The 17,902-nt window shown below is 41.7% G+C and overlaps 1 protein-coding gene across 2 annotated transcripts in view; it reads right to left on the bottom strand.

Moving 5' to 3' along the window:
* The window catches only part of ZFP91 (ZFP91 zinc finger protein, atypical E3 ubiquitin ligase), a 132,589-nt gene that overhangs the window by 101,756 nt on the left and 12,931 nt on the right, over nt 1–17,902 (bottom strand). Inside the window, exon 3 of one of the 2 annotated variants that reach the window (XM_069227826.1) lies at nt 8,866–9,084. The exons of the other annotated variant lie outside the window; for it this stretch is intronic. Coding sequence (XP_069083927.1) covers nt 8,866–9,084 — 219 coding nt within the window. The remainder of the gene's footprint in view (nt 1–8,865; nt 9,085–17,902) is intronic. 2 annotated transcript variants of the gene reach the window in all.

Here is a 17,902-nt window from a genome sequence, read left to right as displayed (position 1 = left end):
ATAGTTACACTGTAATACATTTAGTCATTTTCTTTTCATGGGCAAACTATATCCCAACATGACCATGTTTCTTACAAATCCTATTCTCATTGTGGTGTCCTCGAGGGGCTGTTCTGAGCATTACAGTCTAATGCCAAACATTTATATCTGACAAGGGTTTTTATTGGGTTTATATGATGGCTGTACATGTTTTATTAATCTCTTGATTGCAATTATGACCCTGATTTACATCCTTATTACGGTATGACTGTCTGAACACTCTTGATATGTATGGGTTACCCTTCTAGTTTATTTCTCTTGTTAGTCCTCTGTGGCTGTCTTGTTTTGGAAACTGAGTTAGCCAGCCACTAACTCTGATGGTGAAAGTGGTATTCTACTGGAATTAGCATGACAGTTTTAAATTAAGATGCTAAATGGCAACATTTTCATTTTTGGCTGCAGATAGAGGAAGAAGGTAAATGAGAGTGCATTAGTTAAATGCAGGGCCACTGAAATTATGTGGCAGGAAAAGACCAAATTATGAGGCAGGGTTGACCAATTTATGTGGCAAGAAAAGTCCAGTTATGAATTTACAACACCATAGGGGCTAACTCAAGCAAATACGAGACCCATTGCATCGAAATGCTTGTCATTGTTCTTGTCCTTTCTATGCGACTGACGCACACCACACGCACATGCATGCGCACTTTAGAGAGCCAGATTAAGTAGCATTGTTCTCCCTCTAAATACCCACACCAGTGATTTCCACTATATGCTTTGACAGAGGGATTAAAATAAAGACAGTTTAGCTGTCTTGGAGACATCTCTGTTAGAAGGTTTCTTATGAACGGTTTCATTCACTTCAGGCATGTAAAAGATGATACCTTGCAATTCCATACACATGCACTGAAGAAATGCAGTAATGGAAATAAAGGATATTCTTCAACTCCTGCAAAGTGTAGGAAACTGAACAGCGTAAGTGGATTACATTTGCTAGGACTGTGATAACTGCCTTCTTATAGGTGAAACCTCCATGACATGATGCACAGTGTCAAGCTGCACTGATAACTAGGGAAAAATGATTGCAGGCAATCCAAGCTCCAATTAGATTCAGATAAGAGCTCACGGGCAACTGAGACCATACTGAGACAGCCTCTGTCTCATATCTCAGCTTCCTGGAGCTCTTGCTGTGTCTAGACACAATTGGTTCACAGAAATGTGATACTTAACTGAACAGCTAGCTAGAGAGTATATTTTCTATTTTTTCAACATTGTATTTCTTAAGGAATATAAACAAAAATCATACCAATTTAAACATAAAAATAATAGGCTTGTTATACAAATTACAAACAGTGCAATACAATTCGCTGGTCAAGTATCTATATAGTTATCATTCTAAGCAAGTCGTTTAAAATATGTTCATAAAATCTATTCAAAATAAAAACAAAATAAACCATGGCACGCTTACTTCGAAGTAATCCTGCAGTGTGCACTGAACTATAAGCAGTTTGCTGGAGACACACTGCCAACATGTTTCATTATAGAGGCATTAATGTGAGTTTCTTGTTTCTAAATCTATTGCAGCAACAAAAATAAATCTGATGAATATTTAATAAGGAGACATATATAGAACGCTCTAGCACACGCCTCATTAGACGAGGAGCAATGGTAAAACACTGGCATTCATTACTGAAATAAATCGGCTCAAACCGAAATATACCTAAACGTAGAATGTAAATAAGCAATGCACGTTTGTTTTGAAACTAACGCTCACACAGTCCAGCGCATCAGTGCCTCTCTGGAGTGTCAATTCAGGTATATATTAATACATTCTCACCTTCGTGTGTCCTGTAATCTTACACGAAGCTCTGTTGCCACTGGAATTTAAAAGTGGTAAAAGACTGCCATTTACTCCCGGAGAAGCCCCAAGGTCCATCATCGGGAGGAGATAGTACTTCTGAATAAGAGTTGAATAATTACTACCGGCTGCCCTAATAAAAACAACCTGACCAAGGGTTTTGCAACACTCATGTTTCATTTTCTCTTCAGAGGATTAACAAATCTGCTTAATTCATCAATTCTGGGCCTCGCCCCTTCCACGAGTGGCTTGCTGTGGAGGAACACTACTGAATTTGAACAGTCCCACCCCGCGACTCCTGGGCCAGTCTAGACACTCCTGTCAGAGAAGCATGATGATTGGCTTGGTCGGGCACTGCCAGCGCTCCTTATTAATCCCCGAGCTCCTAGCAGTGTTGTAAGGTAGACATGGGTTCAAGTGTGCATGTAGGGCTGGGCAGATCAATGCACGCCTCCAACTTGACATGCACACGCCACCCCAAGGAGACCCAGCAGAACCTGTGCCACTCAACTCTAAGCTGGACCCCCTCACACACGTCCGACTCGGTCTGCCTTCCTTGCATACAAAAAACAAGGCAAACTCATTAATGTGAAATAAAAGCAGTGCACAGGCACTGTGGCTTCAACATTTAATATGGGGCAAGGGGCAGCAAGATAATGCAAACGGCTGGGGGCGGGGGCTAAACCCCCACACCCCAATAATGAAACCACCTCTGGTGTAGTAGTGCTTTTGTTTACTAGGAAATAAGCTACATTTCCCTGAGGGTGTTCCTTAGGAGTATGTAGTTTCCCAAAGTAGGAATGTTCACATACATGCATACCTTCCACTATACCACTAAGAAATGTAGATGAAGAAAAAATTAAACTTTTTACTGGCAAACATCAGAATATAAAATCAACCTCTTCTTCTTGAGGGAAAAGGGTTTTCGAACCCCCTTTGCAAACCATCTTCAACTTGCATCTTCTACAGGACTAATCCACCATAGTACTCCATTCTTTATGAAGTTAGAACTGAGTGAGAAATGAGGAAGGAGTGACTGCAGTAGCTGATACATTCTTCTCTAGACAAGTATTACAAGTGACGACTTATTCAGCATGAACATCTATCGGTATAGAATCAAACCACCCCACCCACACAGTTAAAAATGAACATAATCTTAGAAACAAACTGTTCAGTAATAATGCAGTGGCCAAATACTTCTTCAAATGCTAACATTGGAGGAAAAAAGCTTGCCATGGTGTGGTGGTACTTTTGTTTTCTAGGGGTGAAATTGAATTTCCCTGATGGTGTTCCTTAGGAGTATGTAATTTCCCAAAGTAGGAGTGTTTGCGTATGTGCATACCCTCCATTGTACTTCTAAGAAATGTAGATAAAGATAAAATTAAACATTGTACCGGCAGGCAACAGAATATAACATCAACTTCCTCTTCTTTAAGGCAAAGTGTTTTCAAGTCCCCCTTGCAAACTCTACAAGACTATTCCACCATAGTATTCATTCACTATCGAGTTAGACCTGAGTAAGAAATGAGGAAGGAGTGACTGCAGTAGCTAATTCATGCTCCTCCAGACAAGTATTACAAATGACTTCTTACCCAGCATGAAGGTCTATTAGTAGAGATTCAAACCACACCACACACAATGTTAAAAATGAACATAATCTTAAAAACAAACTGCTTGGTAACAATGCAGTGTCCAAATATCCCTTCAAATGCTAACATCGGAGGAAAAATACTGTTTTGATTACTTTAATCTTGACTGGGAAGAGTTCACATGTTTCCTGTCAATACTGTTTTTCATCTATACAGAGAGAAGGGAAAACCTTGAACCGCCTGGCCACTGGGCAACACAATCCGCAGAACCAATCCAACCTTAACAGCCATATTATCTCTTAAATCATTTTACCTTGAAAACTGAAACATGACATAAAATCCAATATTCCTTCACAAAAGATAGATGAGAGAGCTCAACTTTTGTTAACCAGTTGAAGGGTAAAAGTAAACCTATCAACTTAGGAACTAAGGCAAGGGAATTTTACACTGCCATATCAACCTACACCACTATTACGCATTTCCCAGCTGTAAGATCAAGAAATGTAAGTGATCCTCTGTACATCACCAATTTATTCCAAACTCCTGCAAAATCCACAGCTGTTTGAACAGACTTCAATGTACTTTAGTCAATCAACGGTAATCTAGTATACTTAAGACCTGTTATTTAATTAGGTCCATGCTTGTGGAGACCCGGCTAAAGTGGATACAGAGGCATCAACCCACAAAGACTAAAAAAAAAAAAACTAACTTTAAGAAGATGCGTTATTACCTGGGTTATGATGAGAGCCCTTCATTGTAATAAGGTCAACATCTTCTGAGGTCCAATGCACAAGCTCAAGAAACAAATTCTGATCTCAATCCAGAGTAGCAAAGACACAGAGTAGATTGGCTTACCTTAAAGAAAAGGGTGCCTTTAGCCCCATAAGAGTTCTACAAATTGACCCCTGGAGCCCTCTTCTCAGTTCTAGATACAGGTGAGAGCAGGTCCAGATCTTCAGGTCTCTACTAAGGTCGCAGACAGCAGGACCAATGCTGCTTTTGTTCTTTCAAAAGTCTACATTTTTTGATGTGCTCAGGTGCCACTCCTGTAGCATTCAGTAGCCAGTGGGCAGAGTGACTCCTAGATGCTCACTAAACAGGCTTCCCAGGGCAAAATCTCACCATTTCTTCAACACATCGTTTTAGAAGTTCTATCCTCCTCTAACCCACTAAACTGGTTCAGGGGTCAGTTCACCCTTCCTCTGGGTTGGTGCCAAGCGTTCTACAGCTGCCCCAGGAAACAAAGACTTAATTTCTCCACACTTAAGTATAAATGGGCATTCCTTACCCAGCTTCTTTTCAAGCTGGTGAAGTTTATGGGTCCTCCCATGCTGTCCTTCCTGAGCTAAGAGAAGTTACATGCCTCATACCCAGGTCTTGCTGCAAAAGCCCTAAGCCGTTGTTTCCACTCTGGGAATCATTTTCACAACTCATTAAGGGTAAGCATTGACAGGGGACAGCTGCTGGCATGCTAATGTTAAAAAGCATGATGGAGCTTCAGGCAAAGTCGAATTATTTGAAAGTTAGTTTTCCTAAATAGTTATCAAACATCCAACTTCACCATTAACCCCTTTGCTGCCAGGCCTTTTTTTTGGCTATATGGGGCAGTTCGCACTTAGGCCCTCATAACTTTTTGTCCACATAAGCTGCCCACACCAAATCTGCGTCCTTTGTTTTTTCCAACATCCTAGGGATTCTAAGATTCTAAAGGTACCGAAGAAATTAGCCAAAATAAAGCGTACATTTTGTTTTAAAAAAAAAAAAAAAAAAAAAAAAAAAGGGAAAAGGGCTGCAGAAGAAGGCTTGTGGTGTTTTCCCTGAAAATGGAATCAAGAAAGGTTTTTCAGTGCTACAACCACCATCTTCCTCGCTTTTAGGAACAGGCAGACTTGAATCAGAAAACCCAATTTTTCAACACAATTTTGGCATTTTATTGGGACATGCCCCATTTTTACTATATTTTGTGCTTTTAGCCTCCTTCCAGTTAGTGACAGAAATGGTTGTGAAACCAATGCTGGATCCCGGAGAGCTAAACTTTTCTAAAAAGAAGGCAAAATTCTGAATTCAGTAAAGGGTCATTTGTGTAGATCCTACAAGGTTTTTCTACAGAAAAGAACAGCTAAAATAAAAAAATATTGTAATTGAGGTGAAAAAAACTGCAATTTTTCTCCATGTTTTACTCTAACTTTTTCCTGCGATATCAGATTTTGGAAAGCAATATACTGTTACATCTGCTGGATTCTTCTGGTTGCAGGAATATACAGGGCTTGTAGGTTCGTCAAGAACCCTAGGTACCCAAAGCCAATAACTGAACTGCACCTTGCAATGAGTTTTCATTCTATACCGGGTATGCAGCAATTCATTTGCTGAAATATAAAGAGTGAAAAATAGGTACGAAGGAAACCTTTGTATTTCCAAAATGGGTACGAGATAAGGTGCTGAGATGCAGTGGTTATTTGCACATCTCCGAATTCCGGGGTCCCCATTTTAGCATGTGAATTACAGTGCATTTCTCAAATAGGCGTCTTTTTTACACACTGTCTTTTGGAAGGAAGAAATGTAGAGAAAGACCAGGGGAAATAACACTTGTTCTCCTATTCTGTGCTCCCCCAAGTCTCCCGATAAAAATGGTACCTCACTTGTGTGGGTAGGCCTACTGTCTACGACATGAAACAACATGGACACAGCACTTTTTCTTACATTGAAATAGGACTTTTTTTTTTTTTTGCAGAGTGCCTAGCTGTGAATTTGGGCCTCTAGTTCAGCTTGCACCTAGGGAAACCTACCAGACCTCTACATTTTTTTAAAACTAGACACACCTAGGGGAATTCAGGATGGGGTGACTTGTGGGGCTCTCACCAGGTTCTATTACCGACAATCCTTTGCAAACCTCAAAATTTGCCCCCCAAAAAATAAATAAATAAATAAATAAATTAAAAAAATTTGGTGACAGAAGTTCTGGAATCTGAGGAGAGCCACAAATTTCCTTCCACTCAGCGTTCCTGATAAAAATTGTACCTCACTTGTGTGGGTAGGCCTACTGCCCACGAAAGGAAATGCCCCAAAACACTATGTGGACACATCAAAATTCTTAAATACAAAACTACTGTTATTGCTGGGGAAGGTGGAGCTGGGGGTTTCACCTGCATTTTTGGTCCTGGGCTCAGCAGCCATAGAGGGAAACCTACCAAACAATTCTGAAAACTAAACACCTGAGGGAGTCTGGGGAGGTGTGACTTGCGTGGATTCCCCTAGTGTTTTCTTACCCAAAATCCTCAGCAAACCTCAAATTTAGCTATCAAAAAAAAAACAGGGTTTTCTCACATTTCTGTGTGGGATCACCACACTCGGACAGATTTTCTACCACCCAACGTTCCCCCTCAGTCTCCCGATTAAAATGATACCTCACTTGCATAGGTGGGCCAAGTGCCTTGACAGGGAAGAGCCAAAAACATGTTGAAATTGAGGCGGGAACCAAAGCGGGTCCCAAAAGGGCAGTTTGAAGGGAAAAAAATATATTTTAGGCTGACAAGTGGGGCAGAATTATTTATCGGTATAGATGAGACAATGCTGGGTGGTAGGAATTTTGTGGGAAAAATGTGTGATTTCCAGCAAAGTTGGAGGTTTGCAGTGCACTGTGGGTAAGAAAATGGTGCGGGGTGCATGTGAAGCACACTACCCCGGACTCACCCGGATGTTTTGTTTTCAGATGTGTCTAGGTCTTGTGGATTTTTCTACATGGCAGCGTCCCAAAGTCCAAAAAGTGGAACAATTTTGAGAGTTAGACAAGCTCTCATGGCCCAAATGTAAAACCAAAACCCAAATGTCCACTTGCTTGCTGGGGATAACGTGTATTAGTGTGCAGGGGAGAGCTGAAAGACTGTTATCCTTGGGGTGGGGTCATAACCATGCCCACACTGTTTGGTAGCCACCACCATTTTTTATTGTATTTTTTTTTTTTATTCCCTTGCATCTAGTAGGCTTTCTGGGCCCGCCCCCGGGGAGTGGATCAGGGGAAATTGCCCCATCTTCCCACCGGTGGGCAAAACAACTTTGGCCCCATTTATTTGGGGCGACGGTATGGCCATACCCCCAAGCTCTTTTTTTTTTTTTTTTTTTTTTAAAGAAAATAAAATCGTCTCTAGGGGGCTTTCTGCCCCTCTTGGGAGCAGATGGGCCTTCCACAAATAGGCCAGGAAGATATGGCCAATAGTAATGTGCCGCCATGGTGAGCGACCCTTGTCAAAGGGGCTGACCCCCCCAAACAAAACACACACATACACACACACCAATCCCCGGTGCATAAGTGGATTCTGCCCCCTCCCCCCCACCCCCCCAGGGGCAGATCGGCATAAGTAGGAAAGGCCGATCTGCCCCTCCCCACCCCCAAAAATAAATGAGGGATTTTCTCACCCTAACAAAAAGAATATCCACACTTCTGTAGTTTGGAAGAGTGAGGTTCCTAATGAAAGAGCCCTAACTATGCACTGCTTGTTTAATTACTTCCAATTGATTAAAATGCTCTACTTCTCAACAAAACGATTGAAACTTATCTCCTGTCAACAAATGATCTTTCTAAGAAAATACAAGGTGGTTTATGACCAGATTTTGCTGGCTTAATGGCCATACCTAAGGTTTGCAAATACTATGTCCAGATCATGGAAAGTGATGAATGCCCACTGGCAATATTTGATAGCCCTCCCAATCATCTCCTATAAAGCATGTCTTGTAATGCATTTATTAGAAGTTAAAACCAAATTATGCACTACAACTATCCTGCTAGCCATGGGGGTTTAATTAACTTTTCACATCTGGACATGAAGGTCACACATTAAAAACTGATGAGATTTTAATCCTGCTATTCCTTCCCATCACTAAATTGTGAGGACAGCTCGCAAGCCGAATTACTTTCACAGTGCTAATTAGGAAATATGCCAGTACGTTTGCCTCTGAAGGTACAGGCATAACCACAGATATCAAGAATACACAAGGCTTATACTCATAGGAAGAGGGTATCCTATGTATAACTATATCCGTAAACCTCACAATAATCCACTGCTTGCTGTAATTTACGAGGTATTACCCAACTAAAACGTTGCATTCATGCAACTCTTGCATACTTTGATAACATTAGCTGTTGCATGCACACACTAGAACTGAGAGCATTTTAACAAGCATACTATTTTAATCCTATTCTAAAGCAATGACGACTGCACAATAATTAGCTCAATATTTTGATGATCTAATGTATGACTACTTCTAGAGACAAATTCTATTTGTATTGTATTTTATTTTTGTTATGAGCAAGGCTTATAATGCTCGGCAAAGTTTTAAAGTAAACACTTGTGAAATTGATGTGTTTTCAATTACAGCAAAGACAGAGGCTACTGGCCCACAACTAGAAACTCTTAACAAGTCTTACTGTCACACTGGACCCACCGTAATCCAGAGGCTCTGTTTCCGGTTCAGATTTGCAGGTTAGCTGCAATGAGCCAGTCTTGGAACATGAGCTACGCGGACTCTGAGCGTCACAACGACGGGGTAGGGTAGAATTGCGGGAGCTGCAGCGACGGCCGCGTCCAGCCCGTGGCTCTTTCATGAGGGAGGCTTCATGGATTATGAGTGCTGAGACATCTTCCTCCACCTCCCGCTTGGGATCTGCAGCAAAAGAAAAACCCAGAGCGACCGGTGAGGGCAAGCCTAAAGGACAGGAAGCTCTCCTCGTAGGATATGACTATACCTCTCCAAGTGCTAGTAGGCCCTCTGAGAAAGTCTGTGTCTTGGTGTTCCTAGAGATACCATCAGCCGTATGGTGATCTATGCAATAAGATGCTTCTCAAAATAAAAGCTGCTCACACTAATCGTTGGGAATTTGGGTTTCCACTAGGCATTTCTAATGAAGTCATGATAAGTAAAGGATAACAGTCCAGTTGTTTCAGATTCCTGCTTATCCTCTGTCTCTTCAAATACTATTCTAGTCATCAGTTATGCCCCTTTCAGATTTCTGCCATATTTTTATGCTGTCATTTAAATTCCTAATGAATGCCAGTGCTACCCATCACCATTGACTGACACATCAGATTCCTACCATGTGCCCTACGCCCATTTATTCCCAACATCTACTAAAGAACGATTTCAGATGTGACCTTTCAGATTAATGCACAGAGCATGTTCTGATTTCAGGGAATCTCAGCGGGCTTTAGTTATTCCCATATAAACCAGGCAGCCATCATCCTTCTCAGACGATCATTTCTGCACTCACAATTCCTGAAAATAGATGGATGAGTAAATTAAGACTCGCACAATGTTAACATTCAACCTTTGAATGTGCTCTAATTATCAGCAGACACATCCAACTCTGCCATTCAGCAGCTCTGACTATTCAAACTTCTACCACTGATGGATACCATCCAGCATCACAGCCTTCCACTTCATTCTCACCAGAATCCCATATATTGCCCAGCTCCCTACTACATTTATTTTTAGGAGTCAACCACATTAAAAACTTTTACAGCTACCACACCCAGATTTCCTTCTGGTATTACAGCTGCCATTCAGAATTTCACAGTTCTTTATTGGGATCTTCACGGACCTCACTTCGGTCAGATGCCTACTTTGATTTTCGCATGATGTTACTCATCACAATCTGCCGCAAGAAGTAAGGAGTCACATTTGTCTTCTGACTCAGCGTAAACGTTTGCTCCCCTTCAGTCCAAAATTTGTGATTTCTGTTAGGAACCCAAGTTGATACCCTTGATATTTCCATGTGCTATTTGCCAACTGAGAATTCTTCCAGGTGTTGCAGTCTCTATTTCAACTGCCCTGGATTATGCCGCCCAGGAGGAAGCAGTTGGCTAGAAGAGAATCTAGGTTTCCAGTAAGGACAATTGAAGCCCATTTTAATTTACTACAAGCAAGTAATGAAAGTGCAATCTGCTCTAATCTAATAATTTGAATTTTCTCAGACAGTGCATAATTTGTAAAAAGCTAAGTGCCAGGGGCCATCCCAGGAGACCACTGCAACTTGCACCAGCCATTTCCATTTCCAGCAGTACTGAAGACAGTACCAACACAACTACCAGCTACTAGACTGGTCAAGGGGACCCAAAGATATAAGAATCACATGGGTGTCATTTATTTTTAATGTATATTGAAGCAATGTTGTGCTCATCTCAAAAATAGCCACAGAGGGCCACATTGTGGTACTCTGCCTTAACAGTCATTGTTGAGAATGAAGTGTCAGTGCTGAGCACCGGAAACCAAAGGCTCAAATTAAGCACAGCTCGGACATCATTGCCACCCTTTGCAATTCCATTATCTTGTCTCACGGGCTCTCATTACCCTAATGAGGATGCTGGATTTGGGTGGCAGTATCACCTGGATTGGGGGGGAACTGGGTCCAATCCTATCCCATGTGACAACTGCCAGCTTAATCAGTTTCCGGGCCATCTAGCAGCACTTCATCTCTGTCCAAGAGCAGGGATGAGCTGTGGCAACAAGGAGCATGACAAGAACGACTTCTCAGGGAAATTGTGGTGGATCACATCTCATCCTTTTCTCTCAGTTACATTAGTCTCACACATGCAAAGACAAACAGAGGAAGAAGATGGTTCAATAAGATTTATTGAATCAGCTGCTTCTTAGATAAAATGGCATGAAATGCAATAATAAGAATGATGAAACACCCTAAAAGCAAAAACTGTGACAAGAAAAGTGAAACACAGAAACAGTCCCACCATACTGTCAACTAAGAACTATATATGTGGTTCCTATCTAAGCTACGTTGGAGCACAGCATGATAAGCCCTAATACACCCATCAGGATTCCCCCCTGGGAAGACATCATCCCCCATACCAGAGTGTGCCTGTTGTCTAGAGAGACACCATCCCCAAGCAGGCCAGGAAACCGGTGATCTCAGCAAGCAGCTGTAAAAAGGCAATCAGCATGCGGTTGTGGTCACCTGGCTGGAACCTGCCTATAATGTGCATGGGACAAGGAAATGTTTTTATAATAAAACAGCTGGTGTTCTGAGAAAATGTCCTCACGTCAAAATACGTGTGTTTCTGTGTATGTTAGAGACACAGTGTACCCACTGTACTGACAATCCTATTGTGCTGCAGCCTTGAGGAAAGCACAGGGTGAAGTGTTGAGCTAAAAAACGTAATACTTTCCTAGGCGAAAGGACAACTAGATAAAGAAAATAAAACAGCACCACGAATGTGGCAGATTCTAAGATAATAAAAATAAAGTAGAATAAAATGTATCTAGACTAAAAGGGAACAAAGAGCAAGCGTAGATGCTAAAATAATGTGCCCAGAGACATCACTAAAATGGCTATGCAACAATCTCAAAGGTCTGCCATCAAGTTAGAAGACTTCTGGGCCAAATGCCTGCAAAGATACTACCACACTAGTTTTAGCTCACAGTGGGCAAGTCCCACAACTAACATTGGCCAGAAAATGTAGATTTGACAAGCTTGAACTGACAAAAGTAGATGCCGACGAACAGGAAATCTTTGTCTACTCCTGCAACTGACAAACAGAAGTTAAGCCTGCCAAAAGAAAGCCAATAAAAAACAAATAAAAAAGTCTATCTGCAGTGTTCAAACACTGTAATCTTTGCTTTATTGGAGTAAGAGATTTTGGTCTCCATTCTGCTACAGGTGTCTAATGTGTGTGTTTTTTACTGATGTACTTTCAGTTGCATGCCCCAGCTGGTACAAGCAGGGGAAATGTCAGTGGATGCAGAGTAAACTCTCCAAACCCAATCTATGCAAACCAAGAAAAGGTTCCACGCTATCAGAAACATGCAAGAAAGAAACTGACCAAATAACAGTCTAAGGGCACAAGCAAAATTTCATGGGTCAACGTAAACATGTCTATGTGAAAATTAGGTACTTTTCAAGTATAAGGAAGAGTCTAAAAACAGTCCCAGTGATTACAGATCAATGGACCCCTAAACACAACGTGTAACAAGATGCCACAACAGCAAAAGTGATTTCTGCCTTTTGGCTAAGTTGACACTTTCAAAAATATCACACACAGATCACCATTTTCAATGCTGACGATCTACAAATGGAAGAACAACATGGGGTAAACAGACTACAACACAGTGCGCTGCTAAAGCAATATGAAAAACTATGGAAACATCCCATGTCACAATGCTAGGAAGCAACAAAAAAAAATCCACCCAGTTAACACACAAAGCCTCTCTGGCAAGCAAGATCACATGACAAAAATGAAAACATACGTTCAGTGCAAGTGTATGTTTCAACCTGCACAAGATCATAACATGCAACACAACACACACATTGCAGCTAACACAAACTAGCGAGAATGTTAATGGGAAGAGATGTACACTGCAATTCATCATCCAATCTATTCTGTGCAATGCCATAGTGTCAATCCTATGGCTACCACACGAAAACACAGATTAAAATGGGCATCAGGCAGTACATACCAATACCACATTGATGTGGTGACACCACCACTAACAATCGCTTATGACTGCATGTTAAAAAAAAAAAAAGCCAGTGACCTTAGCAGATGAAAAAAGTACAGCAAATGCCTGCAACAAAACGCCCATTAAGCAGATAAGAAATATTCCCCACCTAGAAGCTGAGTACCACAACTTGGTTGGACAGAGATGGCTGCAACGGCACAACAAATGCACATCTGACCCCAACACAGGTGGTAATTTGCCCTCAAGAAAAGCTTTGCCTGTGCCAGTAGACACTTGCAAGGCTTCTAAAGAGGTCAGATTAGAATTAACATTGACCAAGATAACAACTACCAGTCCGAGATCTGAACTACATCCACCCTGCATACCTTCCACATACAGTCTGTCATCATTAAGATTCCTAAAACTCCACACAAAAGCCCTGCCCTAACATCTGCATTCTGGGCAATTTTTCCAAATTCACCAAGGACTATGACCAACTGAGAAAACATTCTGATGACAGGCACTGGGACAGTAGCAATTACTACACTTTAGACAGACAGATCAACAAGGTCAGGCATGAGTTGCCATCAAGTCTTTAATACAAACAATTAGTATGGGCTCAAACAACCAGGGCGTTGGGTGCCCCTTACCCTAATTGAACCCCTCTAATCATGGAAATATCTAGAACAAAAGACTAATGACTTAATAGCTATGGAGGCTTATTTTTCTTTAGATACGTTCTGGATTTGGGCTAGGAAGAGCTGATGGAAGAATGACCAGGAAATACCACCAGGCTAGCAGACGAGCAATTCAAAAGCCAGAAAGACACATATGAAGTACAGTGCCCGGACAATCTCATATCAGCCACACACACCCATGAGTGTTGAATGGCATTCAACTGTACTGTTCTTCACTGGTTCTCTTCCTACCTTCCAATCAACACTAATTAGTGGAGATGGCGGTCTCAAAGTCCACAAAAGAACCCTATCACCTGTGGAGGTCACCAGGGCTCCATGAGGACACCAGTCATCCTCAACTTCTACATGCAGCCACATGGGGCTCAACCCACAGATAACAGCATCAACATTCACCAATATGCACATGATACACAGACCTATTCAAAAGTCTTCCAACAAAGGACCTGGAGAAATAAGATGACATCTCCCCAAACTTGCAGGAACTCCACTGCTACCTTGTCAGCCCAGACCATCTTTAAAATCAGCTGCACCATTGACAAAGCCATCACAACCAGCTCCTGCTCTTATTTTGCAAACAAGTTGAAACCGCATCAGTTTAGAAAAGAGCTGAAGATGCACAACTTTATAGAATACTACATCACAAGGATCAATAGCACACTCCTATTCACAGAAAGCAGCTACCTCTCCTATCACTCATGGTCCACGTGCTTTCCTCTAACTCTATATCACGGATATGTCTTGTGGATAGGGTTACAATCCATATAAATACTATGTACATATTCAAATATACATACACGAACCGGTCAATATCAACCATGATCCACGGCTCTTCAAATATCCCACCTGCAACATGGGACTGTAATCAAATGTCGTACGTCTGGGTATACACTGCAGGAACTCCTTCCAACTCTCCTTGTCAAAGTCCACAATGCCATTGAGGTGATGGGAACAACAACATTGCAAACAGCTGAAGTGTCAGGCCCAGGCAGTGGGTGAAACAAACAAAGACACCACTGCCATTTCAGCAGAAGGCAGAATTCCCACAAACCAAGAGACTGAAGGGCAGGTACAGGAGTGCAGCACAAGTTATAACACAGCCACTGTGGGTTTGAGGCCAAGGCAGAGTTAGAATGTGAGGTGCTAGGGCCTCAATTGGGCCAAGATGTGATGGTCGATGCCCCAGGAAGGGGTCAGTCACTGGATTTGTTTTTCAGGTTATAAGTTCAAACCGCATCTAGCTCCTTGCAGAGGTGCAAAACTGTGTGCCTGCAACCCAGAAAGGAGCCTAACACTGGATTTTTTTATTGAGCTAAAGAAAGGTCATATATGGTCTTGCTCCTCGCTGGTGTCGCAGTAATAATACCACAGCAAGTGGGTGGATTCGTAGGACGAGAACCTTAAATTAATCTCTTGTAACAATGGTAACAGTAATTCCAGCAAAAATACACGACAGATGTAACTTGAACAATATATGTGTTTTATAAAATCACAGACAGTTATTCCAGTACACGCTACTTGCATTTAACCTTTCAGAACTTTTTCCCACAAAAGTTGTCAAGGCCACGTTTATGCCCCCCATCAACCACCATGTTTAGTAGTAGGATGAAAATCATAAAATATAGGTTATTTTTGATGCAAGAGTGCGTACGGCTTTGTTCCCCACCCCCTCCAAAATAAATAATAATTAAAAATATATATATTTATTGCATTAATAAAAAGATTGGCTGTGCAAAGATCACTTTCTTCCCAGATTTCAGGAACGCAATCAAGTGTTTAAATAGTTTTTAAATGTTTCTAAGTGGTAGTTCATTTTTCCTCTGGTTATGTTTACCTTCTTGCAGTTTGTGGTGTAAACCAAAGCCATGGGTAAACATGGAAAGCAATACATTTCCAAAAACTAGACAATTCCAAATCCAGTTAGGTAGATCACTCAAGGTTTTCCCAAATAAACTGACATAAAAAGATAATGAAAATGAAGGTGACAACTTTTTAATTTGCAACTTTTTGACAGAATGGCCAATTTACAAAATTAGTACAATGAAATCAGTAAACCATTCTGGTCTCAGGAATGAATATATAGAGTTTGTTAGTTGTGTTAAAACAGGTAATATCAATAGCCAGCAACCAAGCAGCAGCTTACAATGATTTTTCATTGTGTACTGACCATTCATCAATGTACTGAATTAAACATGGGTATGAAGGACACCTATGTAGCTGTTAAATGTGCCCTAGACACAGAGTTTTTGAATACTGGACATTGTACAACTCTGAATTTGGGGTCAAAAATTGTAATGGTAAAAAAGAAATGTCCATGAAAAAAAACACCCATTTAGGGGATATAGGTAGCTGCAGTATTTGGGTTCACTCAAAGCCTAGGGAAACCTAGACAATTTTGAAAACTAGACACTCAGGTGCATCTCGGGCAATGGGGCTTGCATGGCTCCCACTATGTTTTCTTGCTCAGCATTACCTGCATACTTTCCTTAGATTTCTGTGAAGGAAAGTTTCAGAAGTTGCAGGGCTCCACAAAATCCCCCAATCACACATGTTTCCACACTTTCCCCAATAAAAATGGTGCTCCATTTTTGTAGCTGACCTGAGAGCTTGTGAAAAGGAACTGATGAAAACTGACCCAAAAATAAACACCATGGTGTTCATATGCTTCCAGGACTGGTCTGCCCCACCTTCTTTTTTTCTTATTATCACCATCATTTAGCCCTCATTCTGCCCCCCCCCCCAAACACCCCCCCTGGCACAAATCCCTCAAATCTGGCCCCCTGGACGGCAGAAAGACAGCTGGGGCCATTACTGGCTGGGTGTGGAGGCCTCAGCCAGCGAGGGCAGATTGCATACTGGCAGTAAACCCACTAATCAATATGACCCCTGTGGGCCAGAAACTTTTGCTCTAGTACAGTGGGGTAGCTCAACCCTAAACAAAACCACTGCTGACTGGTGAGCATCTAGGGTCCCCGGGACATATTGGGAGCAAATTATGTCTTACGATAACTGATTAAAGTGAAAGCCGGCAGTGCCTGTTGGCAGTGTCTTTTACTTTGTTTACTGTGATGTTAGGACGCTGAGCATCGCAGCAAGGAAAAAAAACCTCTGGCGCAAGGGAAGCTCTTATTTAAAAAATTTAAAAAAGCTTCTGGTGTTTGGATTTCCTTTTTTTTGTTTAAGCTGTGGATGACCTACTAACACCCACTGCACTATGGAGGATGTCAATGGATCATCAACTGCATTAATAAGGTTAAAAGTGTAAATCAATATATATTATGGCAGAGAACTTTAAAAAGTACATCTCAGAATGGTGAAGTCTCGTCATGTTTTAATAGCCTTGTAAATTGCAGGAGCTGGTCATTAGTGTCCCACTGCCTGATATGGGATGCTTAAGCGAGGAGGGAGAGCCCAAATGTATCAGGGCTAATCTGGTACGAAAGGCCATGATACAGAAGCATTAAGATCACTGTAGGAAGTTGGCTCTGTATGTACTATTTCAAAGTAAGGAATAGTATGCACAGAGTCCAAGGGTTCCCCTTAGAGGTAAGATAGTGGCAAAAAGAGATAATACTAATGCTCTATTTTGTGGTAGTGTGGTCGAGCAGTAGGCTTATCAAAGGAGTAGTGTTAAGCATTTGTTGTACATACACACAGGCAATAAATGAGGAACACACACTCAGAGACAAATCCAGCCAATAGGTTTTGTATTAGAAAAATATATTTTCTTAGTTTATTTTAAGAACCACAGGTTCAAATTCTACATGTAATATCTCATTTGAAAGGTGTAAGGAAATGCCTCCTTGGCATGGTTGCCCCCTGACTTTTTGCCTTTGCTGATGCTATGTTTACAATTGAAAGTGTGCTGAGGCCTGCTAACCAGGCCCCAGCACCAGTGTTCTTTCCCTAACCTGTACTTTTGTATCCACAATTGGCAGACCCTGGCATCCAGATAAGTCCCTTGTAACTGGTACTTCTAGTACCAAGGGCCCTGATGCCAAGGAAGGTCTCTAAGGGCTGCAGCATGTCTTATGCCACCCTGGAGACCTCTCACTCAGCACAGACACACTGCTTGCCAGCTTGTGTGTGCTAGTGAGGACAAAACGAGTAAGTCGACATGGCACTCCCCTCAGGGTGCCATGCCAGCCTCTCACTGCCTATGCAGTATAGGTAAGACACCCCTCTAGCAGGCCTTACAGCCCTAAGGCAGGGTGCACTATACCATAGGTGAGGGTACCAGTGCATGAGCATGGTACCCCTACAGTGTCTAAATAAAACCTTAGACATTGTAAGTGCAGGGTAGCCATAAGAGTATATGGTCTGGGAGTCTGTCAAACACG

This window comes from Pleurodeles waltl, chromosome 4_1 (assembly GCF_031143425.1).
Source record: "Pleurodeles waltl isolate 20211129_DDA chromosome 4_1, aPleWal1.hap1.20221129, whole genome shotgun sequence".
Classification (NCBI taxonomy): Eukaryota; Metazoa; Chordata; class Amphibia; order Caudata; family Salamandridae; genus Pleurodeles; species Pleurodeles waltl.
Note: the sequence above shows the minus strand (reverse complement) of the source record. Positions and strands in the feature narration are given on the sequence as shown.